Source organism: Archocentrus centrarchus, chromosome 20 (genome assembly GCF_007364275.1).
Source record: "Archocentrus centrarchus isolate MPI-CPG fArcCen1 chromosome 20, fArcCen1, whole genome shotgun sequence".
Lineage (NCBI taxonomy): Eukaryota > Metazoa > Chordata > Actinopteri > Cichliformes > Cichlidae > Archocentrus > Archocentrus centrarchus.
This window is the reverse complement of record NC_044365.1, coordinates 4,893,463-4,921,270: the sequence shown is the minus strand read 5'-3', so window position 1 is coordinate 4,921,270 and position 27,808 is coordinate 4,893,463. Positions and strand designations below refer to the sequence as shown.

The 27,808-nt window shown below is 39.9% G+C and overlaps 1 protein-coding gene across 1 annotated transcript in view; it reads right to left on the bottom strand.

Moving 5' to 3' along the window:
* Positions 1-13,069, bottom strand: part of LOC115799892 (uncharacterized) — a 16,257-nt gene extending 3,188 nt beyond the window's left edge. The window contains exons 1-2 of the mRNA XM_030757188.1: positions 12,977-13,069; positions 12,774-12,871 (exon numbers count right to left, since the gene is read on the bottom strand). Coding sequence (XP_030613048.1) covers positions 12,774-12,871; positions 12,977-13,069 — 191 coding nt within the window. The remainder of the gene's footprint in view (positions 1-12,773; positions 12,872-12,976) is intronic.
* Between the last annotated feature and the right edge of the window lie 14,739 nt (positions 13,070-27,808).

Here is a 27,808-nt window from a genome sequence, read left to right as displayed (position 1 = left end):
GCAAAGAATGTGTTAAAAGATTCAAGCAGAACGAATGAACAAGAATGAGGAATGAAAATGTGGCGTACTAACAGGGACCAAAATGAAAGGCACAAGGAGTCACAGGTTCTCGTGACTCCAGCAACAACAAAAATAGTTTTAAAGACTGATTTGATGAAAATGTGAAAAACAGTTTTCCAAGGTTGAAGAAAAGCCATCCCTTTCTGTCTGAACTGGGTGGAAAAGATTCTTGCTCCTCAGACAGCCAGCAAGTTAGAACCAAAAACCTTTCTACTGCACTCATCGAGCAGGGGCGAATAATATGTTCATTTATGCATTTACAAGTACATTTATGTAAATTACAGCTGGAGTAGGTATGGTGTTGTGTGACTGTCTGATCTGATCAAAACCAAATAAAATGTCAATCAAATATCTGTAAATGAAACAAAGATACATGCTTTGCAGTTGTGCGTTAGACCCAATTTTAGCCTTGATGGTTATGCACTATAAATAGAGTAAATCAACAGATAAATGGTCAGTAGGTAGAAATTAGGTTGCATTCAAGTCCTTGTAATAGTGTGAAAACTGATTTTCCACCTTTCACCCAGATTTGACTGTTTAGACTGATTTAGCCCAAAAAACAAAGAGCATCTGTGGAAGTGTAGTTCTTGGTGTGTACACGTGTTTATCCAACAACCGAGAGAAAAACAAAAACAAAGCAAGTTCGTTTATAAAGTTCTTTGAACCATAAAAAAGCAAACAAGCAAAACCAAGCTCATAATATTGTAATAAATTAACCGTAACTGAACATCTTAAAACACCTAAAGTGACCAAACACAAAAGAAGAGCAGGGGAAGTTATTCACATGTTCACACATGGAACTACAAATCAAACTTTAAAAAAATAAGAAAGAAAACAAAAACAAAAAGATTGCATCTACTGTAATAACTGTAAAATCACTTCATATAAAAAGGAATCTATGATTTTAAAAGTCAGTTCAGTGCTGAGAATCTCACAGAAACACTGGACCGCAGAACCCACATCCATATGAAAAACCAAAACAGCAACATCTTTTGTGTTATCAGACGAGCAGATTAGTCATTTGTTTGTTTGTTTTGGGTGGTTTTTTTTGGGGGGGGGGCTGTCTTGGATGCATAAATTAACACATACAATTATATAATCCTAATGTGTGTACAGATGTATATAAAAAAGAAAGAAAGAAAAAAACTGAACTATTTGTGTAAGAGCCTGACTCCAGGCAACAGGAGAGAAATTTCTGTCAAGGTGAATAATCAGAGAAAGCAGAATAGTTTGGCAGTGGACACAGCTGAGCAGAGAGGAGCCGAGAGGCCTTCAGCAGATTGTCTGTCGACTGAATTCGACGACATGTCCCCAAGGACCAAATAACAGAAAGACGCTCAGAAACACTCATTGCTGCTCTGATTGCCATATTCCCCAGATAATTAACTGTCAAGGTTCTTGTCACCCACCCCTCCACCCCCAGTCCTTCTACTTCCTCCCTCTTTTTCTATCACCTTCCCTCCCTCTCTCAGCTACTTCTTGGCAGTGTGGCGGAGCTCAGTCGGTCCCTCATTACTCGCTGGCACATATTTGCAGTATTTATCCATGAGTGATCGGCTATCGCACGGAGCAGGAGAAGGAGGCGGGCACAGGGTAGGGGGTGGGAAGAAGAGGAAGAGGGTAAATGAACTGAGGTGGAACTAATTTTTTGACAGCCCTTGATATGGGTTGGGGGGGGGGGTAACAAAACAGGGACTCATCCTTTGAAATCCTTTGGGTTTGAGGGGGTGGAGGGCTTTGTTGTTATTCATGTGAGTGATGCTTCTGTCTAGTGGCACCCAGACTGAGGCTGCATTGGTTTCTAACTGAGATGACTGGAGTGGAAGGTGGTCCGCTCAAGTTTGGGTCAAAACTTGGCAGAAACTATTGTTTGGCCTCAGATCTCTTTTATTTACTTATATCATTAAGTAAATAAGAAGGAGCATTTAGAAGGAGGCATACAACCTTTTACACAGTCAGGAAGTCTGAGGAACAAACTATGACTCATTTTTCTGTTTCAGACAATGCTTTCAACAGCCACATTTTTGATGATTGGTAGGCTTAATTCCAGTCACTGATCTGGAACTTGCAACATATTTGTGGTGCTGGTGCCTTTTGGAACATTTTGATGAAATTATCTGACAGAAATTATTGCTGTGCTTCTGTTTTCTTGAGTAAAATTCTACTTTTTTTTAGTCTGTTACTGTCATGATGTAGTTTTAGAAGACCCAAGTAATGGTTGTGTAGAAGACGTGGAGGCAGGAACTGAAAATAGCAGGTCATTAGCAGCTAGTTTCATGTAGTGTGCGGCAGCAGAACCCAAAATGCAGACTTGAAGACTGAGTTCATGGACAAAGATGATCCTTTATTTATGGGAAGCCAAAATTAAAAAAAAACAAAAAAAGACATGAGATTATCAAAATAAAACAGGAAGTGACTAAACAAGAGAATATCTATACAGTGAAGAGAACTTAACAAGATACAGGGAACACAGGTGGGCAGGAAAACTGACACTCAGGGGATTAACTATGAACAATAACTATAACTACAAATCACAAAAAGAGACACAAACAAAAATGAGAATGAAACAAACATAATGAGAAGAATACAGGCTTAGAATAACATGGACAAAGAACAAAGCTGCACAAACGATACGGTAATAAAGAGAACTAAGATGGCAAACTCAAACTGCTGGGTCAGAGACCGAGGACCGAGACAGGTTGTTTTTCTGTGGGAACGGGGCCGTACACAGGGAAATATGAACAACCTGAGAAACACATGACTACATATACAAAGAGGAATGACTGGCCAACAAGAAACAGGAGAGAGCAAAACACAGGTGAAATGATAATAATGTGAAGACAGAGTGAAAAACAAAGTAAACCTAGAAGGAAATTCAGCAGGAAACTAACTTTCAGAGTAAAGCAGAATAAGCATAAGACAAATACTAAACACAAAGACTTGTACGAGATATGATAACAGAGAAAGGAGAACATCTGAAACAGGAAACACTAAAGTAATAATTCCATTACTATTAGTAGGTAGAGCAGGTCACCTACTGATCGGAAGGTCAGCGGTTCGATTCCTGGCTACACCAGGCTACACAAGATACTTAACCCCAAGTTGCTCTCCGACCGTCCCGTCGGAGTGTGAATGTTAGCCAATTAAAAGCACTTAGCTTAGTAAACATGGAAGTGCTTGTATGAATGGGAGTGCATGGGTGAATGTAAAACATGTTGTATAAGCGCTTTGAGTGCTCTGACTGAGTAGAAAAGTGCTATATAAGAACTAGTCCATTTACCATTACTGAATTTTTTTAAATTTAATTTTACAGTAATAGATTACACAGCAGTGGGGAATAAATTTCATTATGGCAGATCTTTCTGAAAGCACTCTAAATAAGTTTAAGGATATATTTCTTCCACTGTTATTTTCTTCAGTGCCAACACAGTGCAGGGCAGCTTCCTGAACTCTGCTCCCACAGAGGTCGATTATCTTGTTAGTAGTTTTAAATCCTTACTTCATACAACTCTGGATACTGTGGCTCCTCTGAGAAAGAAATCCTCAAATCAGAAGTGCCTGACTCTCTGGCAGAACTCACCAACACACAGCTTGAAGCAGATAACTCATAAGCTCGAGAGGAAATGGCATCTCACTAATTTAGGAGATCTTAATTTAGACTGAAAAAAGAGTTTCTTGCGCTATTAAAAAAAAAAAAAAACAAAAAAAAAAAGCCCTCTGTAAAGCTAGGACATCTTACTGTTCATCACTGATTGAAGAAACTAAGAACAACCCCAGGTTTCTTTTCAGCACTGTAGCCAGGCTGCCAAAGAGTCAGAGCTCTGTAGAGTCGAGTATTCCTTTCACTTTAACTAGTAGTGACTTCATGGATTTCTTTACAAACTAAATTTTTAACCATCAGAGATAAAATTGTCAAAACCTTTCCACAGATGTACGATTAAGGACAGCAAAACTGCTGATATTTACTTACACTCTTTCTGTCATGTTGATCTTTCTGATTAACTTCAATAGTTTCTTCCTCCAAACCATCATCACATTTATTAGACCCCATTCCTACAAGACTATTCAAAGATGTCTCACCATCCATTAACGCTTCAATTTGTTCTGCCTTACAGAAACCTGGTTACAGCAGGATGAATATGTTAGTTTAAATGAATCAACACCCCCGAGTCACAGTAACTGTCAGAATGCTCGAAGCACAGGTCGAGGAGGAGGAGTAGCTGCAATCTTCAATTCCAGCTTATTAATTAATCAAAGACCAGACAAAGTTTTCATTCTTTTGAAAGCCTGACTCTTAGTCTTGTCCATCCTAATTGGGAAAATCAAAAACCTGTTTTATTTGTTATTATCTATCGTCCACCTGGTCCTTACTCAGAGTTTCTGTCTGAATTCTTTGGCAGTATTATCAGAGGGTATACTTTACTTTTCATTGTTATGCACATGATACCCAGCTTTATCTGTCCATGAAGCCAGATAACACACAACAATTAGTTAAACTGCACATATTAACCAAATATGTAAGACTGCTTTCTTGCATTGCACAATATCTCTAAAATTAGAAATATCCTGTCTCAGCATGAGCTTTCAGGCCCCTCTTCTGTGGAACCAGCTTCCAGCTTGGATTCAGGAGACAGACACCCTCTCTATTTTTAAGATTAGGATTAAAACTTTCCTTTATGATCAAGCTTATAGTTAGGGCTGGATCAGGTGACCCTGAACACTCCCTTAGTTATGCTGCAATAAGACCTAGGCTGTGTTTCTTTTCATTCACCTCGTTTCATTCTCTCTCTCTGTTTATACACCGCACTGTATTTAATCATTAGTTATATATTATTATTATTCTCCAAGGGCTTACAAAATGCTTGTAAAAAAAAAAAAAAAAAAGAATACTCTTTATAGGCAATTTATAACTTGTAGAATTAAACTTAATGAACAAAAGTATAAAAGATATAAGAATAGGTTAATTAGTATCATTAGGAAATGTAAAATAAGGACAATATTAAAGGAACATGGAATATACTAAATAGTATTACTAGAAATAAATCAATCAAAGCTAATTATCCTGATTATTTTATAGAAAATAATATGCCTATTACAAATGGGAAAGAAGTGGTTAATAGATTTAATGATTTCTTTGTTAATGTGGGTCCAAGACTGAACAAGGAAATAAAAAATATACCATCTGAGCAGAATACTGTAAGTGAGTTTTGTGGACTTAAAAAACCAAATTCAATGTTTTTGAAACTGGTAGAAGAAAGGGAGATTATTGAAATGGTAACTAAATGTAAAAATAAACTTTCAACAGACTGTGATGATACTGATATGACTGTAGTAAAGAAGGTAATTGATGGGATATTGTCCCCTTTAACATATCTGTGTGATCTATCATTCAGAACAGGTACATTCCCTGAGAGAATGAAAATAGCTGAAGTTATCCCTTTACACAAAGCTGGTAATATTCATGATTTTACTGACTATAGGCCAGTCTCTTTACTTTCACAATTCTCTAAGATAATGGAGAAATAGTTTGTGCCAAGGCTTGGCAATTTTAATGAAAAAAGCAATATTCTAATGGAAAGTCAGTATGTTTTAGATCAGCCATGTTAACATCAAACAGAAAATATGCAGAGAGGATATTCATTGACTTGAAAAAGGCCTTTGATACCATAGACCATAAAATATTAATATATACAATGGAATGATATGGAGTGAGAGGGGTAGCAAATATCTGGTTGAAAAGTTATCTTGATAATAGACAGCAATATGTACAAATTGGTCAGTCCAAATCTTCATGTTTGAATATTACCTGTGGTGTTCCACAAGGCTCAGTATTGGGTCCGAAATTGTTTACTATGTATATTAATGATATATGTAGAGCGACTAATGTAGTGATTTTGTTGTATTTGCAGATGATACAACTATTTTTTGTTCTGGGATGATTTGAAGCAGCTTTTGGAGGATGTTGGAAAAGAAATTGATAAACTTAAATGTTTGTTTGATAGAAATAAATTATCTTTAAATTTAACTAAGACAACTATAAAGTTGGAAATTAATATTGTATTGAACATATGTTTCTTGGAGTAATAGTGGATCACGAGTTATGATACAAACCCCATATCAAACATGTGTGTAATAAGATAGCAAAAATGATAGGGATATTAGGAAAAACTAGGCAAACTAGAAAAACTTTGCACACTTTTTACTGTACAATGTTATTGCCATATTTAGAGTATTGTGTTGAAATTTGGGATAACACATATAAAAGTTCTCTACAAAAAATATGTATAATGCAAAAAAGAGCACTTTTAACTTTTATAATGTTTGGTATCGGGAACATACAAATCCACTTTTTTTTAAATCACAACTTATGAAATTTATGGATTTAGTAAAATTTAAAACTGCTCAGGTGATGTTTAAAGCAAAAAACAGTATGCTTCCAAAGAACATTCAGAATTTCTTTAAGAATAGAGGGGAGGTATGATCTGAGAGGGAAAAGTAACTTAGTACAACCATGTGTTCGCAGCACTCTTAAAAGTATCAGTTTGTGGAATGGTTTAGATGATGAAATTAAGCAAAGTACAAATATTGCACAATTCAAGAAAAAATATAAGGAGTATATAAATAATGTGTATAAATATGAATGAGATAGAATGTTTTGTTATTATTGAACTGTAGATACATGTACATTAAGCTCTGATCTATAGAGGATTGAGTAAATTGTATCTACGGGTACTTTGATAAGGGTAGGTATGTGCAGCCATACATGCATGTGTCTGTGTATACATCTACAGGTGCATGTTTGGGTAATAATATAACTAGTTTAATTATGAACTTGCATAAGGACATACAGGACTAGATAAGCTATTGCTTCTTCCTGCTCCCTTTTTGAACACCTTGAGATTTGTTTACAAAATACGTTGCTGAACATTTTATGTTGATAATGTTGTTTACTTTGTATCTGTTGTATATGTAAATATGTGTACATATGCATATATACATATATGTATGTTTTATTTTCCTAAACTATTTTTTCTTTTTAATTTTGATTGTTCAAAATAAATAAATAATAAAGAGCTTATTTAAATTTCAACAGGTTTTCTGGGAAAACATTGGTGCTCCAAGTGCCCAAGTTATCAGCAACAGTAAGAAAGACTGTTGACCATAGTACATTAGTGGACAAAAACAATTATATTCTTTCATGTCGATGATCTGATCATTCATCACTCCCTCAATGAATCATCATCTTACTGTGGTGGAAGGGTTTCTCTGCCCCAGTGACCCCAGGAGCTATGTTGTTGGGATAGTTTGCCCCTGGTAGGGTCTTTCAAGGCAAATTGCTCCTGCATGAAACCAAACTACAAGCGATTAAGAGAATGCCTGTGATGACTGCAAAATAAAACATTCACCCACGGGGTGGCTGTGGCTCAGTAGGTAGAGCAGGTTATCTACTAACCGAAAGGTTGGTGTTTCAATTCCAGGCTCTTCCAGTCTGCATGCCAAAGTATCCTGATGATAGTGAACCCCTAGTTGTCTCAGATGCATCCATTGGAGTATGAATGTGTGTGAATGTTAATTAGTATGCACTTAGCTGTGTAAATGCCCAGCCCGAACCCACAGCTCAGGAATAAGTCTACTGGAGAGAAGCTGTGGGCAGGGGTGAGTGTACTTGCTTCCCCCTGGTTCAGTGTTTGTTAGTTGGGGTTTTCCCCGGTTAGATAAGTGGGTTGTAATTGTACACCCTCAAGTCAGGGAACAGGTTCTGACTGTTATTTGTGCTTATGTGCCAAGCAACAGTTTACAGCCTGCTTGGAGTCAGTATTTGGGGTGCTGCAGAGTGCTCCATTCGGGGACTCCATTGTCCTGCTGGGGATTTCAGCACTCATGTTGGCAATGATGGTGTGACTGGGAGGAACGACCTGTCGGACCTGAACTCAAATGTTTTGTTCTTGGACTTCTGTACTAACCACAGTTTGTCCATAACTAACACCATGTTTGAAGAAAAGGGTGTCCATAAGTGCATGTGACACCAGGACACCATTGGTCACAGGTCAATGATGATGATTGTTTTTGTAACTGTATCCTCACCTGTGACTATGTACTCAGGTGAAGAGAGGAGCTCAGATGTCAACTGATCGTTATCATTACCTGGTTTTTAGTTGGATCAGGTGATGGGAAGGGATGCTGGACTGGTTTGGTGTGCCCAAGTGTATAGTGAGGATGCACTGGGAATATCTTTTACTAATCTGTGAGGTCTTAAATTCCCACCTCTGTTAGAACTTTGACAGCATTCCAAGGCTGGAGATATGAAGGCCAAGTGTTCCACGTTCCACACCTCCATTGCTGAAACAGCTGTACAGAGATGTGGCTACAAGATGGTTGTGCCTGTCATTCAATTAACCCCCAAACCAGATGGTGGACTCTTGAAGTAAAGGGAGCCATGAAGCTGAAGAAGGAGTCTTACTGGGTTTGGTTGGGACTCCAGAGGCAGCTGGCAGGCACTAGGAGGGCAAGTGGAGTTCAGCTCTGGCAGCAGCTGAAGTAAAATCTAGGAGAAGTTCAGAGAGAGCATGGCATACAGTAAGACTTCCAGTCAGTCTCAAAGTGGTTCTGGCAAACTACTGTGACCCAGGAGAATAAAGTGATGCTCTGCTCACACTCAGTGGGCATGGGGTACTGCTGACTCCAACTGAAGACATAGTCGGGTAGTGGAAGGAATAATTTGAGGATATCCTCAGTCCCGCTGACATATCTTCCATAGAAGCAGAATGTGAAGAAGAGGGGATACTCACCCATCACTGTAGGTGAGATCACTGAGATAGTTAAACAGCTCCTCAGTGCCAAGGCGTGAATGAGATGCACCTTGAGTTTAAGATTCTTGATGTCGTGGGGCTGTCTTGTTACCTCTGTAAGATGGGGGGCTGGGGCAGTGTCTCTCACTGCATTTCAGGGAAAATCCTCACTGGTTTCTTGTGACTGTTGAATTTGGGACAAATGGTAGTTTTAGTTCAGACCAAAATCTCATCTAAACTGACCGATGCTCTGCTGTGATTGGCCGTCACACTGAAATTGTCATTAGGAGCACACTACAAACTGAAAAACTGATTCGAACTGAAAAATATTAAAGATGTTCACTTGGATCGATTATCTCGCGAGGCAGAGGTGCTAAATAATCAGCACTGCTTTTCATAACTGTATTTTGGTCACAACTTAGCAGGTCAGCTCTGGATTCTGACATTACTTCCTGTCCTATCCACAAGCATCTATACCTTTAGCGGGAGCTGATAACTTTATTTTTTATCTTTAGGCAGGTGGGCTAAAGCAAAGAGACAGTCATATCTGCCTCTATTTCTTTCAGTGCACTCCAATAATGGTAATAATCATCAGAGTCCAAATTAAATTCAGATCAGAAATGAGCAATACACAATCTCTCATCAGCAGTGCTATTTCCCTGGCATATGTAGGATACTATCCAGAAAGCATGGCTCTCAGCACAACTAATCAGCTGCACTGCAAAGTCCCACACAAATGCAGAGTACATGAACATGCGTGCCTGAATCAGTGCAGTGCAATGTTATCCCAGCTTACAGCTAGAGAAGTCAAAGAGCACAGAAGCCAAGCAAAGAGTGTGAACAATGCTGCTGTGATTAGTGATTTGGGATTGTTTTTCAGGGCATATAAATTGAAAAATTCCAGCTGGTAAGTATGCAGAATTGATTCTGCGGAGGAGGCTGTGGTTGATGCGTTTAGCAATTGTCCACACAAGCAGAATAATTCAATGGTAATAGGAATGGCAGTTCAAGAGGGAGTAGAGAAATTGCATTTAAGTGGAAAGAACATTGAGTCAACATTACTTAATTTGTTGTTGCTGAGTGGAGTGTACACTGTGGCTTTATGAGAATCTGTCTTTGCTTTGTGTATGTATGTGACTTTAAAAAACAAAGAAAGACATGCACTGGTAGCTCAGAGGTGTACATTGGATCTTTCCCATCACAAAGGAGCAGGACAAAAGACACACCAAGGAAAAGTGCCAGAGATTAATAATAACTAATAATTAAATGCAGAGTGGGGTATAAACAAGGTAAAAAGAGGTAATTGAAAAGAAACACTCAGTCCATCATGGGAACCCCCCCAGCAGACTAGGCCTATAGCAGCATAACTAAGGGAGGGTTCAGGGTCACCTGATCCAGCCCTAACTATAAGCTTTATCATAAAGGAAAGTTTTAAGCCTAATCTTAAAAATAGAGAGGGTGTCTGTCTCCTGAATCCAAGCTGGGAGCTGGTTCCACAGAAGAGGGGCCTGAAAGCTGAAGGCTCTGCCTCCCATTCTACTCTTAAGTATCCTAGGAACCACAAGTAAGCCAGCAGTCTGAGAGAGAAGTGCTCTGTTGGGGTGATATGGTACTATGAGGTCTTTGAGATAAGATGGGGCCTGATTATTCAAGACCTTGTAGGTGAGGAGAAGGATTTTAAATTCTATTCTAGATTTAACAGGGAGCCAATGAAGAGAAGCCAATATGGGAGAAATCTGCTCTCTCTTTCTAGTCCCTGTCAGTACTCTAGCTGCAGCATTTTGGATCATGATTATGCGCATGAAAAGACGTGGCCAAAGTACTGAAATTCTGTACTTAAGTAGAAGTACAAGTACTTGCGCTAAAAACTACTCTGGTAAAAGTTGAAGTACTGGTTCAACTTCTTTACTTGAGTAAAAGTAAAAAAGTACAGGCTCTGAAATGTACTCAAAGTAAGAAAGTAAAAGTAGCTCTTTGGAGGACGTTTCTACCTGCTATTTTTCTATAAAGCTAACTGAACCTCATTATATATTATTGTAATAATATAAAATAATACATGAGAATACAAATGTTATTCCAATGTAAATTTTAATTCTAATGAATGCACTCAGCTTGAATCTGTTATTTAGGACACAAACTGTGAAAGTGAATTTAAACACAGCTCTATTCTCTGTGTCCTCCATAGTAGAGGGTGACTGTGCCTCTACCTAAACACCAACATGAGGATACTCAGGGGTTACAGTGGGATTCAGAAGGTGGAGGAACCCTAAGATCAGCTGTAGCGGCTCTGCATGGGGAGAAGAAGCACAGCTTTCTATTGTGAGCTGCAGTAAATGATGTTGGTGTGCAGGCTGTGATCAGCTGACCTGCTGCTGCTGCTCTCTTCTTCCTCTCCTTCCTCTTTCTTACATCTTTCTCCATCTGAGTGAAGTTATCGCTCGTTCTTTGCTCTCCCTGGAAATACAGCAGCTGTTCCATTAGCTAGCAGACATGCTGTGTAACAAACTGCACACACTTTTTGTGCTGATATTTGTTGAGCATTTAGAAACGTTGCATTTAAAATTACCTGCCACACCTTACTCTCTTCATGCTCGCTCCTCTTCAGTAGTGCTAAATGCTGAAGTACCACGAGCACAACTTATGGGCATCGGCGGTCCGGCCCAGTGTAACCCCTGATTATAGCGCTATAAATGATTAATTAATCATACAGTTTTGCCTCTTTAATCTCTTTGTATGCAATAAACCCCGGTGATGGAGGACACGCCAGATTGTCTCTTCTATATTATTATTCCTCTGTTTAGGCTCAGATCGTTTGATGTTTGATGGCGGACTGACCGGAAATAAAAACTTCTCTCAGACGTGTTAAACCTAAAGTAACGAGCCTGTTTGAAAATGTAAGTAGTACAAAGTACAGATACCTGAAAAATCTACTTAAGGATAGTAACGAAGTATTAGTACTTCATTACTTCCCACCTCTGCACATGAATAATAGTGAGTCAATGAACACCTCCAGGGTACAACCCCCCCGCTGGATCTCTCGACCATTTGGTTTTAGGGCTGAAGAAGCCTTTAGGATGAGATGTGAAACGTCTTCAGGAAACCTAAAGAAGTCCAGTCACTTTCTTTCAAGCTCCAGAGACTACATTACCTGGATGACAGAGAACCTACACAGACATGAGCACAAATATGGCACATGCAAAGGTAACATTAATTACACCATGGCTACAGACTACCTGGGCTTCTGTAACAGTAACCCATCTACACTACATGTTAATTTTTAATTAAATTTTTTTTTTTGGGGGGGGGGGGGGTGGGGGGGGGGGGGGGTGATATTCTTGCAGCTGTCTGGGGGAGCTCACTGGTAAAATATCCAACTCTCATTCTAAATGGCAATGTGCTATTGGAACACCACTAGAATAGATGCAGACTCCGTTTCATCAGCTTATTTATAACATAATGATGATGAACACTGGTTAGTGAGGTCCCCTGTGAATTTTGCCTCAGCCCCCAGCAGACTGAAATCAACACTAGTAGCTGTTATCCAATGCTTCTAAAACAGAAGTAAATTGTGTTTTGTTGGGGACTATTTTAAATGGATTCATTCAAATTTGTTGCAGTAATGTGTATTTGTGGCAGTATGTGATGTGCATGTTGCACTCAGTCCAAATAAAATACAATGTGCAAGTTCATAGCAGTGAAAAAACACATCAGCCGGTGTAACAGTGTGACTCACGGATGTGTTTTAATATTTATTGGCTTCGTTGGCTCAGCGGCACAGAGGAATCATGTCAGGCTTTGACACACACAAGACTTGTCAGCAGGATAATTTAATCGTTTCTCTGAGTTTTTATCTGCAATTTGTTGACAAAAACACTTCTATCAGTCCAGTATCCAGTATATTATATATGTAAATTCCCCACTCACCCTGTGGATGGGCTTTGTCCTCTTACTAGCTCAGGTCCTCTACCAGAGGCCTGGGAGCTTGAGGGTCCTATCATAGCCGTTCCCGGGATTGCGCTCTTCTGGACAGAGATCTCGGATGCCATTCCTGGAATCTGCTGGAACCACTCTCCCAGTTTGGGACTCACTTCCCCGAGTGTTCTGATTACCAGGGGGACCACTGTTACCTTCACCTTCCACATCCTCTCTATCCCTTCTCCCAGTCCTTGGTATTTCTCGAGCTTCTTGTGTTCCTTCGTCCTGATATTGCTATCACTCATTAATGCTAGCTCTGTCACTACAGCCTTCTTCCTCTTCTTGTCCACCACTACTATGTCAGGTTGGTTAGCCATTACTAGTTTGTCTGTCTGTATCTGGAAGTCAAACAGGATCTTTGCTCAGTATTTTTCAGCCATCTTTTTATCCAATCTGACTTTGGGACTTTCAGGCTCTTCTCTGCACACATGTTTCTGTGTACTACCCCAGCCACTTGGTTAGTCAAAAAAATCGATTAAAAAAATGATATAGTAATCGAAACTAAAAATTAATATTGGATAAGATACTCATTTGCAACAGTATCAATACCAACAGTGTCGTCTTTGCCTTCTCCAACTGACACACAGCTTCACACAGCGAAGCGCCTCTGCTCACTGGCTGCTCAAGCAGTTCACAACACTGGGGAATTTTGAGAGGTCAGTAAAGCTCCCGTTTCAACCACAGCTCAGTATTGAAGAGTTATCATAAATGTTAACTTGGCACACATGGTAATTTTAGGCGTTTAAGTATTAGCAATTACCCAATAGCCACATTAGCTGTAGTGACTAGCAGACAGTTGATAGATAAAAGATAAACATTGCAGGGATGAACAGGTATTGACAGATATTGAGAGAGGATTATGGATGTGTGGACGACCGGGCAGGTTGCTGAACTAATCCGAGCCAATAAAGAGTGGCTTGGAGCAGGGCAGTCGAATCGGACCAGTTTCAGGCCTGAGACGCAGAGCTGAAGAGGTGAAGGGCGTCAGACTCAGGCGGAGCGGTGAGGACTGTGGATGAAAGAGGAGCTGCAGTGCAGGCAAATGTGGACAAGATAAACATTTACGTTTCTACTTTTACAATAATTTATTGAAATGTGTTTCTGATTTTGTTTTCGTCAGCAGTTGTTGTTAAATCTAATTTACAATTAGGAAAATTTGTTGAAAATTAACAAATCAACTTTGCCATTACTGCTGTTGTTGCAGGAAGGGATCAAAATTATCACGTGGTATTTAAAAATGATGCAGAGTATTTTCCTGGATATCGGTACGGAGTTTGAATTTCTAGTGTAGTGACAATCCTATTTCCTACACACACTGAGAAGACCATACTTCCCTGTGTGCAGCAGCCTGAGTTGGGTGATCTCTGATTACATTAACAAATAGCATTCCCCATTCAAGTCAACAGAAAGGTTTTCAATGACAGCTCACATGACAAAAGGTCAGCAGCAGGCTCAGCACTGCTAATTAAGTCCAGCTGGTGAATGTCAGATCCACAAAGGCCAACTCTAATCCCCAGTCCTGACTAAATAGCGATCTCTGATGTGATTGTGCATGTGTGTGTGGGCAGATAGCTGACACAGGGTGCAAGGTGATAGTAGAGGTGTGTCTTTCAGGAACTACTCTTCATTGAGGCAGTTAATATGTGTATTCAGTGTACATACTCTATAAACAAAGTGACTGTTAAGCACTGGGGCGAAATGCAAGAGTTCAAACAAACATTTTTTGCACAATTTTTTTGTAGACAAAGTTGATGGATAAAACCGCCATAAATCTACAATTACAGTTGGTCTCTGTTGGCTTCCAAGATAAAATCTGTGGTGAGGAATAGATCAGAGTGGCTGTGATAACTGAGATACACTGGATATAAGAAGGATCCAGATTATAGCTCTAAATATTCATCTTTACACAAACATAAAGGCAAAAATGACAATTATTCTCCCAGTTACTTTTGGATCTGGAATCTTGAATCTGAGGTTCACCTAACAGACAAACTCTCCTTTCCAGCACCCGTCATAGACCTTTCCGGGGCGGTGGAGGAGTGTGATCCCCCAATAGTCTGAGAACACCCTCCGGTCACCCTTCTTAAAGATGGGAACCACTACCCCAGTCTGCCAATCCAGACCACTGCAGAGTTCTTTAACTACCTTAGTGACCTCATCCCCAGTGATGGGCGAGTCATCCCCCTCAGGACACATTTACACATTTTGTGCATCTCTGTGCAATAACTGGCACCTGTACAAAATTTGGTCTATTTAGTATCTTTATTACATTTATTTATTTCCTTGTAACTCCTTGCTTTCTGTTTAATATTTATTTTGTAGTATATACATACTGGTTTTACAGCATTTTTCTTATCTTTCTTGTTTTGGTTTTACAAAGAAAAGGCACTGAAATGTGGCAGCTGCTACATTTTCATCATACTCCAAGTTTGATGATAATAAATGCTTTCTACTCTATTCTAGTCTAGTCTAGCATTTATTTTATCAACTGATTAATATCAACATATTTTACATCAAATGATTGTGTAACAGTTAACCAACAGTAAATTATATTATAGCAAATACTACAACAAGCACCTGGCAAAAAGGTAAAAGCTGATTAAGATATTTAAAACAACTGTTCAATGTAGTTGCACATCCATGTGTTACAATAGTAAAGGTCTCAGTCTTGATTTCAGCAATGAATATGTCATCACGCCACACTTTCTAGAGTTAAATCTGTCACACCAAAAGTCACACCATTGCAGTACCTTAATTGCCGGCTACCCCTGAACCAATCAGATGTATCTGTGTGAATGCTTCAGACTGGCACAGTTATTCTTCACCTTGAGATGAGCAGAATTTTATGCTGCTCTTTACCTCAATAAGTCCAAATTGAGGTGACTCTGAAGGATCCACCATCTGGACTGGCACCAAGATCCGGTGCATCATTGTGAATATCACATCAGTTCAGTGTAGTTTGCCACTACTTGAGACTCCATCAGCAGACCACACTTCATTGCAGTACTTTCCTTTGTGGAGCCTTAAATCATCTGAGCAGCTCGGGCCTTTGCTGCAGAATCCTGTCCCACACGCAGCCTTATTTGTGTAGCTGTGCCCACTCAGGACATTTGGACTGCTGCCTTGTTCCTTCTCCCAGGACATTTGTAGTGACGGCTGCATAAGCTGATGTAAGCTTGAGACAAAATGGATTTAGAAAACTGTGCTGCATCAAAGTACACTGTAAACCCAGATTTTGATTCCACTTAAAAATATTGAGTTCATATTACTTAAAATTGCCTAGAATGTGAACATTACTTGTTAATGCTGAGTAGACTGTACTTTTTGATGGTCTATCTTATTATAATCATGTGTTTGAGTTCAAACAACTTAATATCATTAAGTTTTGCACCTGCTAAAAATCTAGTTTATACCAGTTTTAACAGACTGGCTTAATGCGCAGCTGCATGGTGGCATGATGGTTAGCAGTGTTACCTCACAGGTAGAATGCCATCTAGAAGGTCTGGGTTCAATTCTGGCTTGGCCCAGGCCTCTCGCTGTTTGGAATAGTTGACATTTGGTATTTTTGTTTGGTTTTTGTTCACAACGCTCTCTCGTATCGTTTTTTTTATTGTTCCATGGACAAATGTTATTGGTAAATGTTAATGTACCAGCATTCAGCAGGGCTGAGTTTTATCATGTTTATTTACCAAATTTAAACAGACACAGTTCAACACTGTAAAAAAAATTTGTGTTACTGGGCGTGGTGGTTAGCACTGCTGCCTCACAGCTAGAATAGCTAGCTGATAGTCTGGGTTCGATCCCACCTTAGCCTGGGACTCTTGCTGTGCTCTCCCTGTGTCTGTGTGGGTTTCCTCCTACAATCATGAAGACATGCAGTTACTGGGGTTAGGTTAATTGGTCTCTCCAAATTGCCCACAGCCCTGCAACAGGCTGGTGACCTGTACGGAGTGTACCCTGCATCTAACCCCCCACCCACACACACAACCATAAAAAGTTTGTAATCAAAAGACATCAAAATGTCTTTTGATTGATCAAAAAACATTTTATTTTTTCATGAACTATAAAAGATAAGTTTGGTCAATTAGAGCATACAATTTAGTTCAATTGGAAATGGAGTAGTGCTTACTTAACAGGCTGAGTTAAATAAACTGTTTCATTACTTAAAAAATTTAAGGCAACGAGTTACCTTGGTGTTTTTTAAAGTAGATTCAACTTATCCGGGTTTACAGTGTAAGGACTTTAAAGGTGAACAGTGGTACGACATGAGTGAGCCATGTGGGACAGACCCAAATTTAGATGGAGTCAGCTCCATCTATAACAACCCATCAAATACAATAGCAATGAGACACTAGGGTTGCACCTGGCAAGTTAAGCCAGGCATGTGGTGCCAGGACACCCTACAGTAGGCCGCATGTCGATGATTGATGATCGATTTTGTAATCAACATCAGATGAACACTTCGGTGAAAAGCTGAGCTGTCAAGTGATCACCACTTGGTGGTGAGTTGGGGAAGGATACTGGTGCCCTAGTGAGGGTGCCCTGGGAAAGCCTGGCAGAGGCCCCAGATCTTTTCCCACCTCTGGCAGAACCTAGACAGCACTGCAAGGGAGGCTGGGGATATTGAGCCTGAATAGATCATGTTCCATACTTCCATTGTAGACCATGCACAGAGCGGCACAGAGCTGTGGCTGCAAGGGGATTGGTGCCTGTCGTGGTGGTAATCCCCAAACCAGGTGGTGGATACTGGAGGAGAAGCCATCAAGTTGAAGAAGGAGTCTTATAGGGGTTGATTAACCTGTAGGGAGGTCTATGTCAGGGTGCTGTAAGGAGGGTCTGTCTGTTAGTTGAACCTCCAAGAGGAACAATGCAGTTTTCAGCTGGACTAGCTTTTTACTCTCTTGAGGATATTCTACAGAAGGGCAGTTCAGCTGAGCACACGTTGAACAGTTTTCTAACTAGAAAATACTCTTACACACCATAGCAAACTCAAGAAGGTTCTCAAAAACCCACAAAAGGGGTTCCACTGATGCATGGTGGCATGCTAAAGCTGTTGTCTTCTGTTGTGTCCAGCAATAATCCTCTGAAGACAAGTTCAAGTGTTTAAAAGACAGAAAACAGCTGTGAAAAAAAAAATGAGTCCTTTCATTGACAAGGATGGCCTCCTCGGGATTGGAGATTGGCTCGCCAACCTACCAAGAGATGAGAGACACCCTGCGATCCTACCAAAGGCCCATCACATTGCAACCTGCATTACCACAAAGAGGTGGTTCACCAGAGTCATTATTTCACTGAGGGGCTATCCACTCTGCAGGATAGCAGGTGGAAAACGGCCGGTGTCCAGTGTAATCTACAACTGTGTGACCTGTAGAACATTAAAAGCAAGGTTAATGTAGCATACCTACCAGCTGAGACACTACAGAAGCTCCTTCTACATATGTTGAATTAAAGGTCTTTGGGCCGTGGAGCATTGTCACTTGCTGCACTTGTGGGGTAAGTACTAAGAGCAAATGCTGGGCAGCATTACTTACATGCATGAGCACAAAAGCTACACACATCGAAGTGTTGGAATCTATGACCACTTCAAGTTTTATAAATGCTTTCAGTGGTTCTTTGCTGTCCATAGGCCCTCCAAACAGTTTTGCTCTGACAGAGGCACAAATTTTATTGGCGCATGCAGTGAGTTAAACTTCAATACTGACTGTCCAGAGCTGGCAAGTTACGATGACAACAAGGCTGTACATGGATTTTCAACATCCCACATTCTTCCCAAATGGGAGGTTGTTGGGAAAGGTTGTTTGGAGTAGCACAACAGATCCTGGGTGGAATGTTGCTTCATTTTGATTCAAGCTAACCCACACACGAAGTGTTGGTCACAGTGATGGCAGTAGTCAAAGCCATTCTGAATGTCAGACCATTGATTCCAGTGTCTGCTGACCCTGACAGTCCTATGGTTTTGACACCTGCAATGATGCTCACTCAAAAGATCGATCCAGCGAAAGCACCGCCTGGTGATTTCGATTATAAGGCTCTTCACAAATGTCAGTGGAAACCTGGGAAATGTCCAGCAGAGAGCCACTAGAAAAGATGGAGGCAAGAATATTTAGTGACCCTCCAAAAACACCAAAAATGAACTGATGACAAATCAAGTGAATAACAGAGTTCTGATGTAAGACAGTCAAACCAAATGCAATGAGTGGCTTCTTGGTCTTGATGTGAAGACATTACCCTCCAAAGATAAAGTCCATGAAGCTGAAGTGAAGGCTATCACAAGACATGTTTCAGAACTCTTAAAGTTGCTGAACATTTTTATATGTTACAGATGATAATGTTGTTAATTTTGATCTATTCGTGTTTTAAATACGTGGAGGTAATGGTTGTGGTATAATTATACAAGGTAAGGAGTGTGTTGCCCTGCGGGGTAATTTGTCTTTTAGAGCTATTTGAGGGACGGACCTGAGTAACGAGAGAAAATAGTTAGCAAGTCGCCTCCACTACAAGCCTTGAATGTTGAAAATTGGTTGAATATTTATCATATGTATAAGTATATGTTGTATGTTAAATGCTGTACTTCTGTGTGTAATATTGTTGTGTGAATTATGGTGACATTATGTAACGTGTTTAGAACATTTGTATCCTGTTTATTATTTTTTTGCTAATCTGGTTGGTGATTGTGGTGATTATTGAACAGGAAAGTAATATTAATGAATTACTGCATATATTTGGTTTCACTTATTTTGTACATGTATAGCAAAATAGAGTTATGTCAGTGGACATTACCCATTATGTTTGGTAATATTTGTTATACTCTTCATTGTTATTTTCAGTTCTTACAAAAACAAATGGAATTAAAATGGAGAAAGTGACTTGAAGAAATAAAACTGAGAACAAAAGAGGAAACATCTTCAACCAACCAGAACTGAAGAACCCTGAGACGTGAAACATCTTCAAGAAACTTAAAGAAGTCCAGTCACCTTTTTCAAGCTCCAGAGAATCTTTAACCAGAATTTTGTCAACGTCTTCTTCAGAGTAGTTGTAAAACAGCTAACTGATCATCTGCAGAGGAACGGTTTATCTGAAGAGTTTAAGTCAGGTTTCAGAATTCATCACAGTACAGAAACAGCATTAGTGAAGGTTACAAATGATCTTCTTAGAGCCTCTGACAGTGGACTCATCTCTGTTCTTGTCCTGTTGGACCTTCAGAGTTCGATAGGGTTGAACTTAATATTTTAACATCGTAAGAGTTTAATGAATTAAACAGTTACTTAAGTAAGTAAGTAAAATGTATTTATATAGCACTTATCACAGATAAAAATCACAAAGTGCTTTACAATAAAAGACAACAAATAAAATAATATAAAGCAATAGAATACAGCACGAAGAACAAGTTAATTAAAAGCTTGTCTGTATAAAAATGTCTTCAGCTGCTTTTTAAAAGAGTCAGTGGAGTCTGTACAGCGTGAAGACAGTGGAAAACAATCCCACAACCTTGGTGCCACTACCTGAAAAGCCAGATCGACAGGAGTTTTGAACAGAGTGCGTGGGACCAACAGTAACCTTTGACCTGAGGATCTAAGAGCTCGGGATGAAGAATATGGTTTCAGCAGGTCAGAGATATACTTTGGACTGTTTGAGGCTCTCGACAACACCTACAGAGAAGACAATGAATACATGAAATTTGAACCTTGTATGTTGTTTTAAAGGTTGGTAATTTACATCTTCTTCAAGGACTGCAGTTGAAAATTAACCATCTGGCTAACACTGGCACATTTACAGTAATGTTGATCAATGTGCATTGTCCTTGTAAATCAAAAAATAAAATAAATTCTACCCTGCAAGAAAAAACTGCTATTATGGATCCGGCAGACGTCCATAACATCCTGAGCAGGATAAATCCAGGAAAAACTGCTGGTCCTGACAAGATACCAGGCTGTGTACTCAAAGGGTGTGCAGAAAAACCGGCACATGTCCTGAGAGGCAAATTTAACATCTCTCTGCGTCAAGCTGTGGTTCCATCCTGCTAGAAAGCCTCAGCCATCATCCCTGTTCTGTAAAAAAACCCACAGTTGGCACCCCCAATGACTATCGCCCTGTTGCACTTACTTCAATAATAATGAAGTGCTTCAAGAGGCAGGTGAAGAACCATATCACCTCCATCCTACCCCCTTCACTCGAGTGATGATTCAACTTCAATTTGCATACCGCCCAAGCCGCTCTGCTGAGGATGTTATATCCACTGCTCTCCATCTGAACCTGGAACATCTGGAAAACAAGAACGCACTTGTCCAGATACCATTTGTGGATTTTAGTTCAGCCTTCAATACTATAATCCCACAACATGTGACCAACAAACTGGGCTGACGAGACCTGAACACTTCCCTGAGGAACTGGATACTGGACTTTTTGTCAGAGAGGCCTCAGTTTATTTGGGGAGGAACCAACAGGCCAGACATCATCACACTGAGCACATGCTGTCCACAGGGATGTGCTCTCAGCCCCCTACTCTACAACCCGATGACCCACGACTGTTCTGCAAAGTACAGCACAAATCACATCGCAAAATACACAGATGACACGACAGTGGAGGGTCTCATCCAGGATGACGAGGAGCAACACAAGAGGTGAAGCTTTTTGTGGACCTTTGCAGCAAAAACAATTAAATCCTGAATGTCAAGAAAACCAAGGAACTGGTGATTGACTTTGGGGGACACTGCTGTGGAGACTGTCCCACACATGAATTTACTGGGGTTCACGTGGCTAACAATCTCACCTGGTCCCTGCACACGTCCATTGTCAAAAAGGCTTACCAACACCTGCACTTCCTGCAGAGGCTAAAGAGAGCTAACCTAAGCCCATCAGTTCTCACTGCCTTTACAGAGGTGCCATGGAGAGCATGTTATCAGCAGCATCTCTCTGTGGTATGTGAGCAGCAGCAGCACCTCTGAGAAAAAGGCACTGAGGAGAGTGGTGAAGACTGCAGAGAGGATCATTGGGGTCACGCTGCCACCCCTTGGAGATCTAGTTGCATGTCAAGAGCAACCAGAATCACCAAGCACCCCACCCACCCCTCTCATGCACTCAGGTAGAAGATACTGACATGTAGAACCACACGGTTTCATGAGAGCTTTTAGCCAACCATCATCAGACTGTTGAACACTACAAAATCTTAAGATCGATCTATTATACAATATCTACAACTTACTGTACAGTATTTATATACAACTACAGTGCAATACAGTGCAATCTACAATGCAATGCAGTGTGAGTTACAGTTTAATATAGTGCAATATACTTTAATGACATTTATCATGGTGTTTCTATTTATTTATTTGTTGTTTATGTTTATCTGGTTGTTTTTATTTTTTTTCATTGGGAACCTGATAAAACATAATTCCATTCTGCACTGCATCTTGATGTGGTGTCTGAATGACAGTAAAGTGAATCTGAATATGATCTGAGCATGGCGTAGGTATTAAAGGTACTGCACTGCAGTAGTTTGAATCATTTAGACTCCAGTTTGCTCGTGTAAATGTTGAGTCTTCTTCACACATTAAGTTAACTATGGAGTTCCACAGGGTTCCGTACACAGACCAATTCTAGTTACACTATACATTGTATACTTTTTCATTGCTATGCAGATGATACCCAGCTTTGTCTTTTCATGAAGCCAGATGACACACACCAGTAACTTAACCTACAGGAATGTATTAAAGACATAAAGGCCTGGATGACCTCTAATTTCCTGCTTCTAAATTCAGATAAAACTGAGGTTATCGTACTGGGCCTTACAAGAAACATGAGAAACTTACTGAGAAACATGGTGTATAGACACTTAGACTGAAGGTCATTACCTCGGCCTCCAGTAATACTGTGAGGAATCTTGGAGTCATTTTTACACATTTTTACATTTGTACTACAATGTACTTCAATGTAGTTATTAAACAACAACAAAACACAGAGATGAGACTAAGACAGAAGGAGCATAAAAGGGAACTAAAAGTATAGATGTAAAGAAGTATAGATGGCAAAATTCAGAAGCACTAGAAAATAATACAGTATTCAAAGGACTGAATAATATAGAACTGCGTCCAAGACCCAGAGACCACGACAGTTTGACATTCGAGGTTTTAGGTTTTTGTTGAAAGGCAAAGAGACATGGGCTTAAAAACATGTGTCCATTTGACCATTTGACCCCCTAAGTGAAGGAATCCAGTGGCTTTGTGGTATTTATACTATTCTGGCAGATTTTTTGGGTCCATGGGTTCCTCTCAGTGGGAAGGTTTACGACAAGTGAGTAAAAAGCTGTTCTGAGTGATCACCTTCATTATATTATTCTATATTGATGGGACTGAGCTCTTAAAGAATGACGAGGGCTCCCACACCAAGTGGGAGAATATGTTTGGGAAGAATGGCGTTCCACTCCTCCACAGGTCCACTGACTTGAAGAATTATTGCCAAGCTACATACAAGCTGCCTTGCTGACCCAATACCTTTCTAATATACTTGTATTTTTTGTTTGTCTGTTTTTTCTACTTCAATTAATTGTCCATCTGTATGTAGATGGCAGTTTTTACCCAGCTATAGATGGGTACCCATCTTTTCTTTTTTTCCCAGCATACATGTGACCTTTATATACATGCAGATATACTACAACGCAGGTCTGTAATAAGACTTTTGTGCCCACTGTGTGAACTTTAATCAGCAGCGAAGCGTTGACAGTATTTACTTTCTCCTGCTGTTTTTATCCAGAAATGCAGATTAGTAAATGCCTCGGCCATCTCCCCCGTCCTCGCTGTCTTCAGGTCGCTGTGGGAGGACCATGTGCGTTGGTGCAGTGTTTGATTATCAAGTCTCTCTGGGGATGTGTGTGTGTTTGTGCGTGTGCCAGTGTGACCACGTGTAGCTTATAATGAGCCCCAGTGGTGGCTCTCCAGTGGGCCTGTCTATTGATCATTAGCCTGCTGTCCACACTCTAATTTCCAACAAGCAAGCGATGGTTGTAACGAGAGGTCACATTGCCTGTTACTGGGTGTGTGCGCATTCGTGTCTGTATGTGTGTGATGTTACATCTTGCTTGCTGTTCTGTTCAGAGTATGCCATCTGATGTGGAAAGCCTTGGTTTGATGTGTGTGGTGAAGCAGCAGGCTGCTTCTACTTATTAGGATGTTTAAACTCAGAAAGCCAGAGGTTAGCAAAGTATGAGAACAGCACGCTGGTGTAGAGGACTAACACTGGCGTTTACTTTAAAATAGAGTCACTGTCATCTGCCGCATGGAGCAGCCTTTCTGACCAAAGCTATTTGAAACAAAAATAACTGCTTTTGCTTACTTCATTTTGTAGTTGTTTCATGAAAGAAATTGCTGCGTGTGATATTTTCTGTTCTATTAAATTAAATTAAATTGGGATAAATTCAGATGAATGTGATTTAACAAATTTAGATGAATTTCAGTTCAATTTTATTTATATAGTACTAATTCACAACAACATAAAGAATCTCATGATGCTTTATGTTATACAGTATTAGAAAGAAAACCCCAACAAGGTCTTTGGACTGTGGGAGGAAACCAGGGTACCTGGAGAGAACCCACACAAACAGTTGGAGATGCACGCAAACTCCACACTGAAAAGTCCTAGTGGTGGATTCAAACCCAGGAACTTCTTGCTTTGAGGAAACACTGCTAACCACTGTACCACCGTTCAGCTCAGTTCAGTTCAATTCAATTCCGTTTTATTTATATAGCACCAAATCATAACAGAGGGTCGCTTAAAGGGATATATTGAAAGGTAAAACCATAAAAATGATCACAGAGAAAATCCAGCAATGAAAACGACCCCCTATGAGCAGCACTTGGTGACAGTGGGAAGGAAAAACTCCCTTTAACAGGAAGAAACCTCCAGCAGAACCAGGCTCAGGGAGGGGGGGTCATCTGCTGTGACCGAGGGGCTGAGGGGAGAGAGACAGGACAAAAGACACACTGTGAAAGAGAGACAGAGATAGGATAATAATCAATGATGACATGTAGAGTGGTGTATAAACAGAGTGAAAAGAGGTGAATGAAAAAAAATACTCCGTTCATCACGGGAACCCCCCCAGCAGCCTAGGCCTATTGTAGCATAACTAACAGAGGGCTCAGGGTCACCTGATCCAGTTCTAACTATAAGCTTTACCAAAATGGAAAGTTTGAGGCCTAATTTTAAAAACAGAGAAGGTGTCTTTCTCCCAGATTAAACTGGGAGTTGGTGTCACTGAAGAAAGGCCTGAAAGCTGAAGGCTATGCCTCCCATTCTAATTTTAAATACCCTAAGAACTTCAAATAAGTCTGCAGTCAGAGCAAAGTGCTCTGTTGGGGTGATACAGTACTATGAGGTCTGTGAGATAAGATAGGGCCTGATTTTTCAAGACCTTGTATGTAAGAAGAAGGATTTTAAATTCAATTCTGGATTTAACAGAGTGCCAATGAAAAGAGACAGCATGGGAGAAACCATCCTCTCTTTCTAGCCCCTGTCAGTACTCTCACTGTAGAATTCTGGATTAACTGAAGGCTTTTCAAAGAGCTTTTATGATATGAACAAGTAGTGGCCTCACAGTTGCAGTCTTTCTTAAAAAGTCACACTATTTTGAAACATTTCATTCAGGTTTTAAAGCATTTCATATTACAAAATCTGCACTCTTGAGAGTTTTTGATGATATTTTAATAACTGCTGACTCAGGAGACTCTGTCAAATTTACTGTCATCTAACAGCGGTTTTTGACACAGTAGCTCTTATTTTAATTTTTCTCCTAAAACATTATGTTGGCACTAGAGATACTGCCCTGGAGTGGTTCAAGTCTTATCTGACTGACAGAAGTTTTTCGGTCGCTGTTGATAAATTTTGTTCATCATCCGCCGCCCTGCCATGTGGCGTTCTCCAAGGCTCTATCCTTGGGCCCCTTCTTTTTAGTATTTATTTACTTCCCCTTGGCTCCATTATCAGAAAACATAATGTTATTTCATTTTTATGCAGATGATTGTCAGATTTACTTACCACTCAAACACAAAGATCTCTAACTCCTTTAGACCGTTGTTAGAATGTCTTAAGGATATCAGAGCGTGGCTGGCTCTGAACGTCTTGGATTGTAATGAAAAGAAAACAGAGATCATTATAATTGGGCCAAGTGGCCCAGGTGTTCCACCATCTGACCTGGGTCCCATTACATTCTGTGTAAAAACAGTTGTGACCAACCTTGGTGTAAAAATTGATTCAGCTTTTAAAATGGACAAACAGATAAACCCAGTGGTGAGAAATGGCTTTTTTCAGCTGAGAAAACTTTCTAAAATTAAGTGTCTTATATCTTTTCGAAACTTAGACAGGGTTTTGCATGCATTTGTGACCCCCCACCTTGATTATTGTAATGCACTTTATGTCGGTATTGACCAGGCTTCACTGTTTAGCTTACAAATGGTCCAGAATGCTGCTGCTTGTCTACTGACAGGGACACGTAAATGTGAGCACATCACCCCTGTTCTTGCTTCTCTACACTGGTTACCTGTCTATTTTAGAATTAATTTGAAAATTTTATTGTTTGCTGAGTGGCCTGGCTCCCACATACCTAGCAGACCTCTTACGCACATACACCCCACAAAGGTCCCTCAGGTCGGCTGACCAGCTGCTTCTTGATGTCCCCAATTCAAGACTGAAACACCGGGGCAACCGAGCGTTTGCTGTGGTGGCGCCTAAACTATGGAATGAGTTGCCCCTCTGTGTTAGGCTGGCCCCAACACTAGAGGTCTTTAAATCTCGCCTAAAAACACACCTTTTTGTCTAAAGCATTTCAAAATGCCAGTCTCCAGTTAGTTTGAGTCATTTTGGGCACTGCTTTTAGTACTTCATTTATGGTTAATCCTCTGTTTATTTTTTTGTGTTGTATTGTATTGCTGTCTTTGATCCGGAAAGGACTTTGTTCAACTTTGTTATATTTTAAAGGGCTCTATAAATAAAGTTGGATTGGATTTTCAGCATCACTCTGAGTCAGGATGTTTCTAATTTTAGAGATATTGCACAAATGCAAGAAAGCAGTTGTACATATTTGTTTAATCATGAATGGATAAAGCTGTGTATCATCTGCATAGCAATGGAAGTGCATGCAATGCTTTCTAATAACACTGCCTAAGGGAAGCATTTATAGTGTAGATAGAATTGGTCTTAGCATAGAACCCTGTGGAACTCCATAATTAACCTCAGTGTGTGAAGATGTCTCCCTATTTACATGAAGAAACTGCAGTCTATTAAATAGATGTGATTCAAAATACTGCAGTGCAGTACCTTTAATATCTATAGTATGCTCTAATCTCTGTAATAAAATGTTATGATCAGCAGTATCAAAGCTGCACTGAGGTCCAACAGGACAAGAACAGAGATGAGTCCACTGTCAGAGGCTGTAAGAAGATCATTGGTAACCTTCACTAATGCTGTTTCTGTACTGTGATGAATTCTGAAACCTGACTGAAACTCTTCAAATAAACCGTTCCTCTGCAGATGATCAGTTAGCTGTTTTACAACTACTCTTTCAAGAATCTTTGAGAGAAAAGGAAGGTTGGAGATTGGCCTATAATTAGCTAAGACAGCTGGGTCAGTGATGGCTTTTTAAGCAATGGTTTAATTAATGCCACCTTAAAAGCCTGTGGTATGTAGCCAATTAATACATATAGACTGATCATATTCAAAATTGACATATTTATTAATGGTAGGACTTCTTTGAACAGTCTTGTAGGAATGGGGTCTAATAGAACACAGATGGTTTGGAGGAAGAAGCTATTAAAGTAACTCAGAAAGATCACTTGGACAGAGTCTAAATAAATATTGGCAGTATTGGAAGTAGCTGTACACAAAGATGTGTCTGTGAGGTTATGGATCATTGTTTTCCTAATGGTTAATTTTTTTTGTGAAGAAATTCATGAAGTCATTACTAGTTAAAGGAATACTCGGCTCAACAGAGCTCTGAC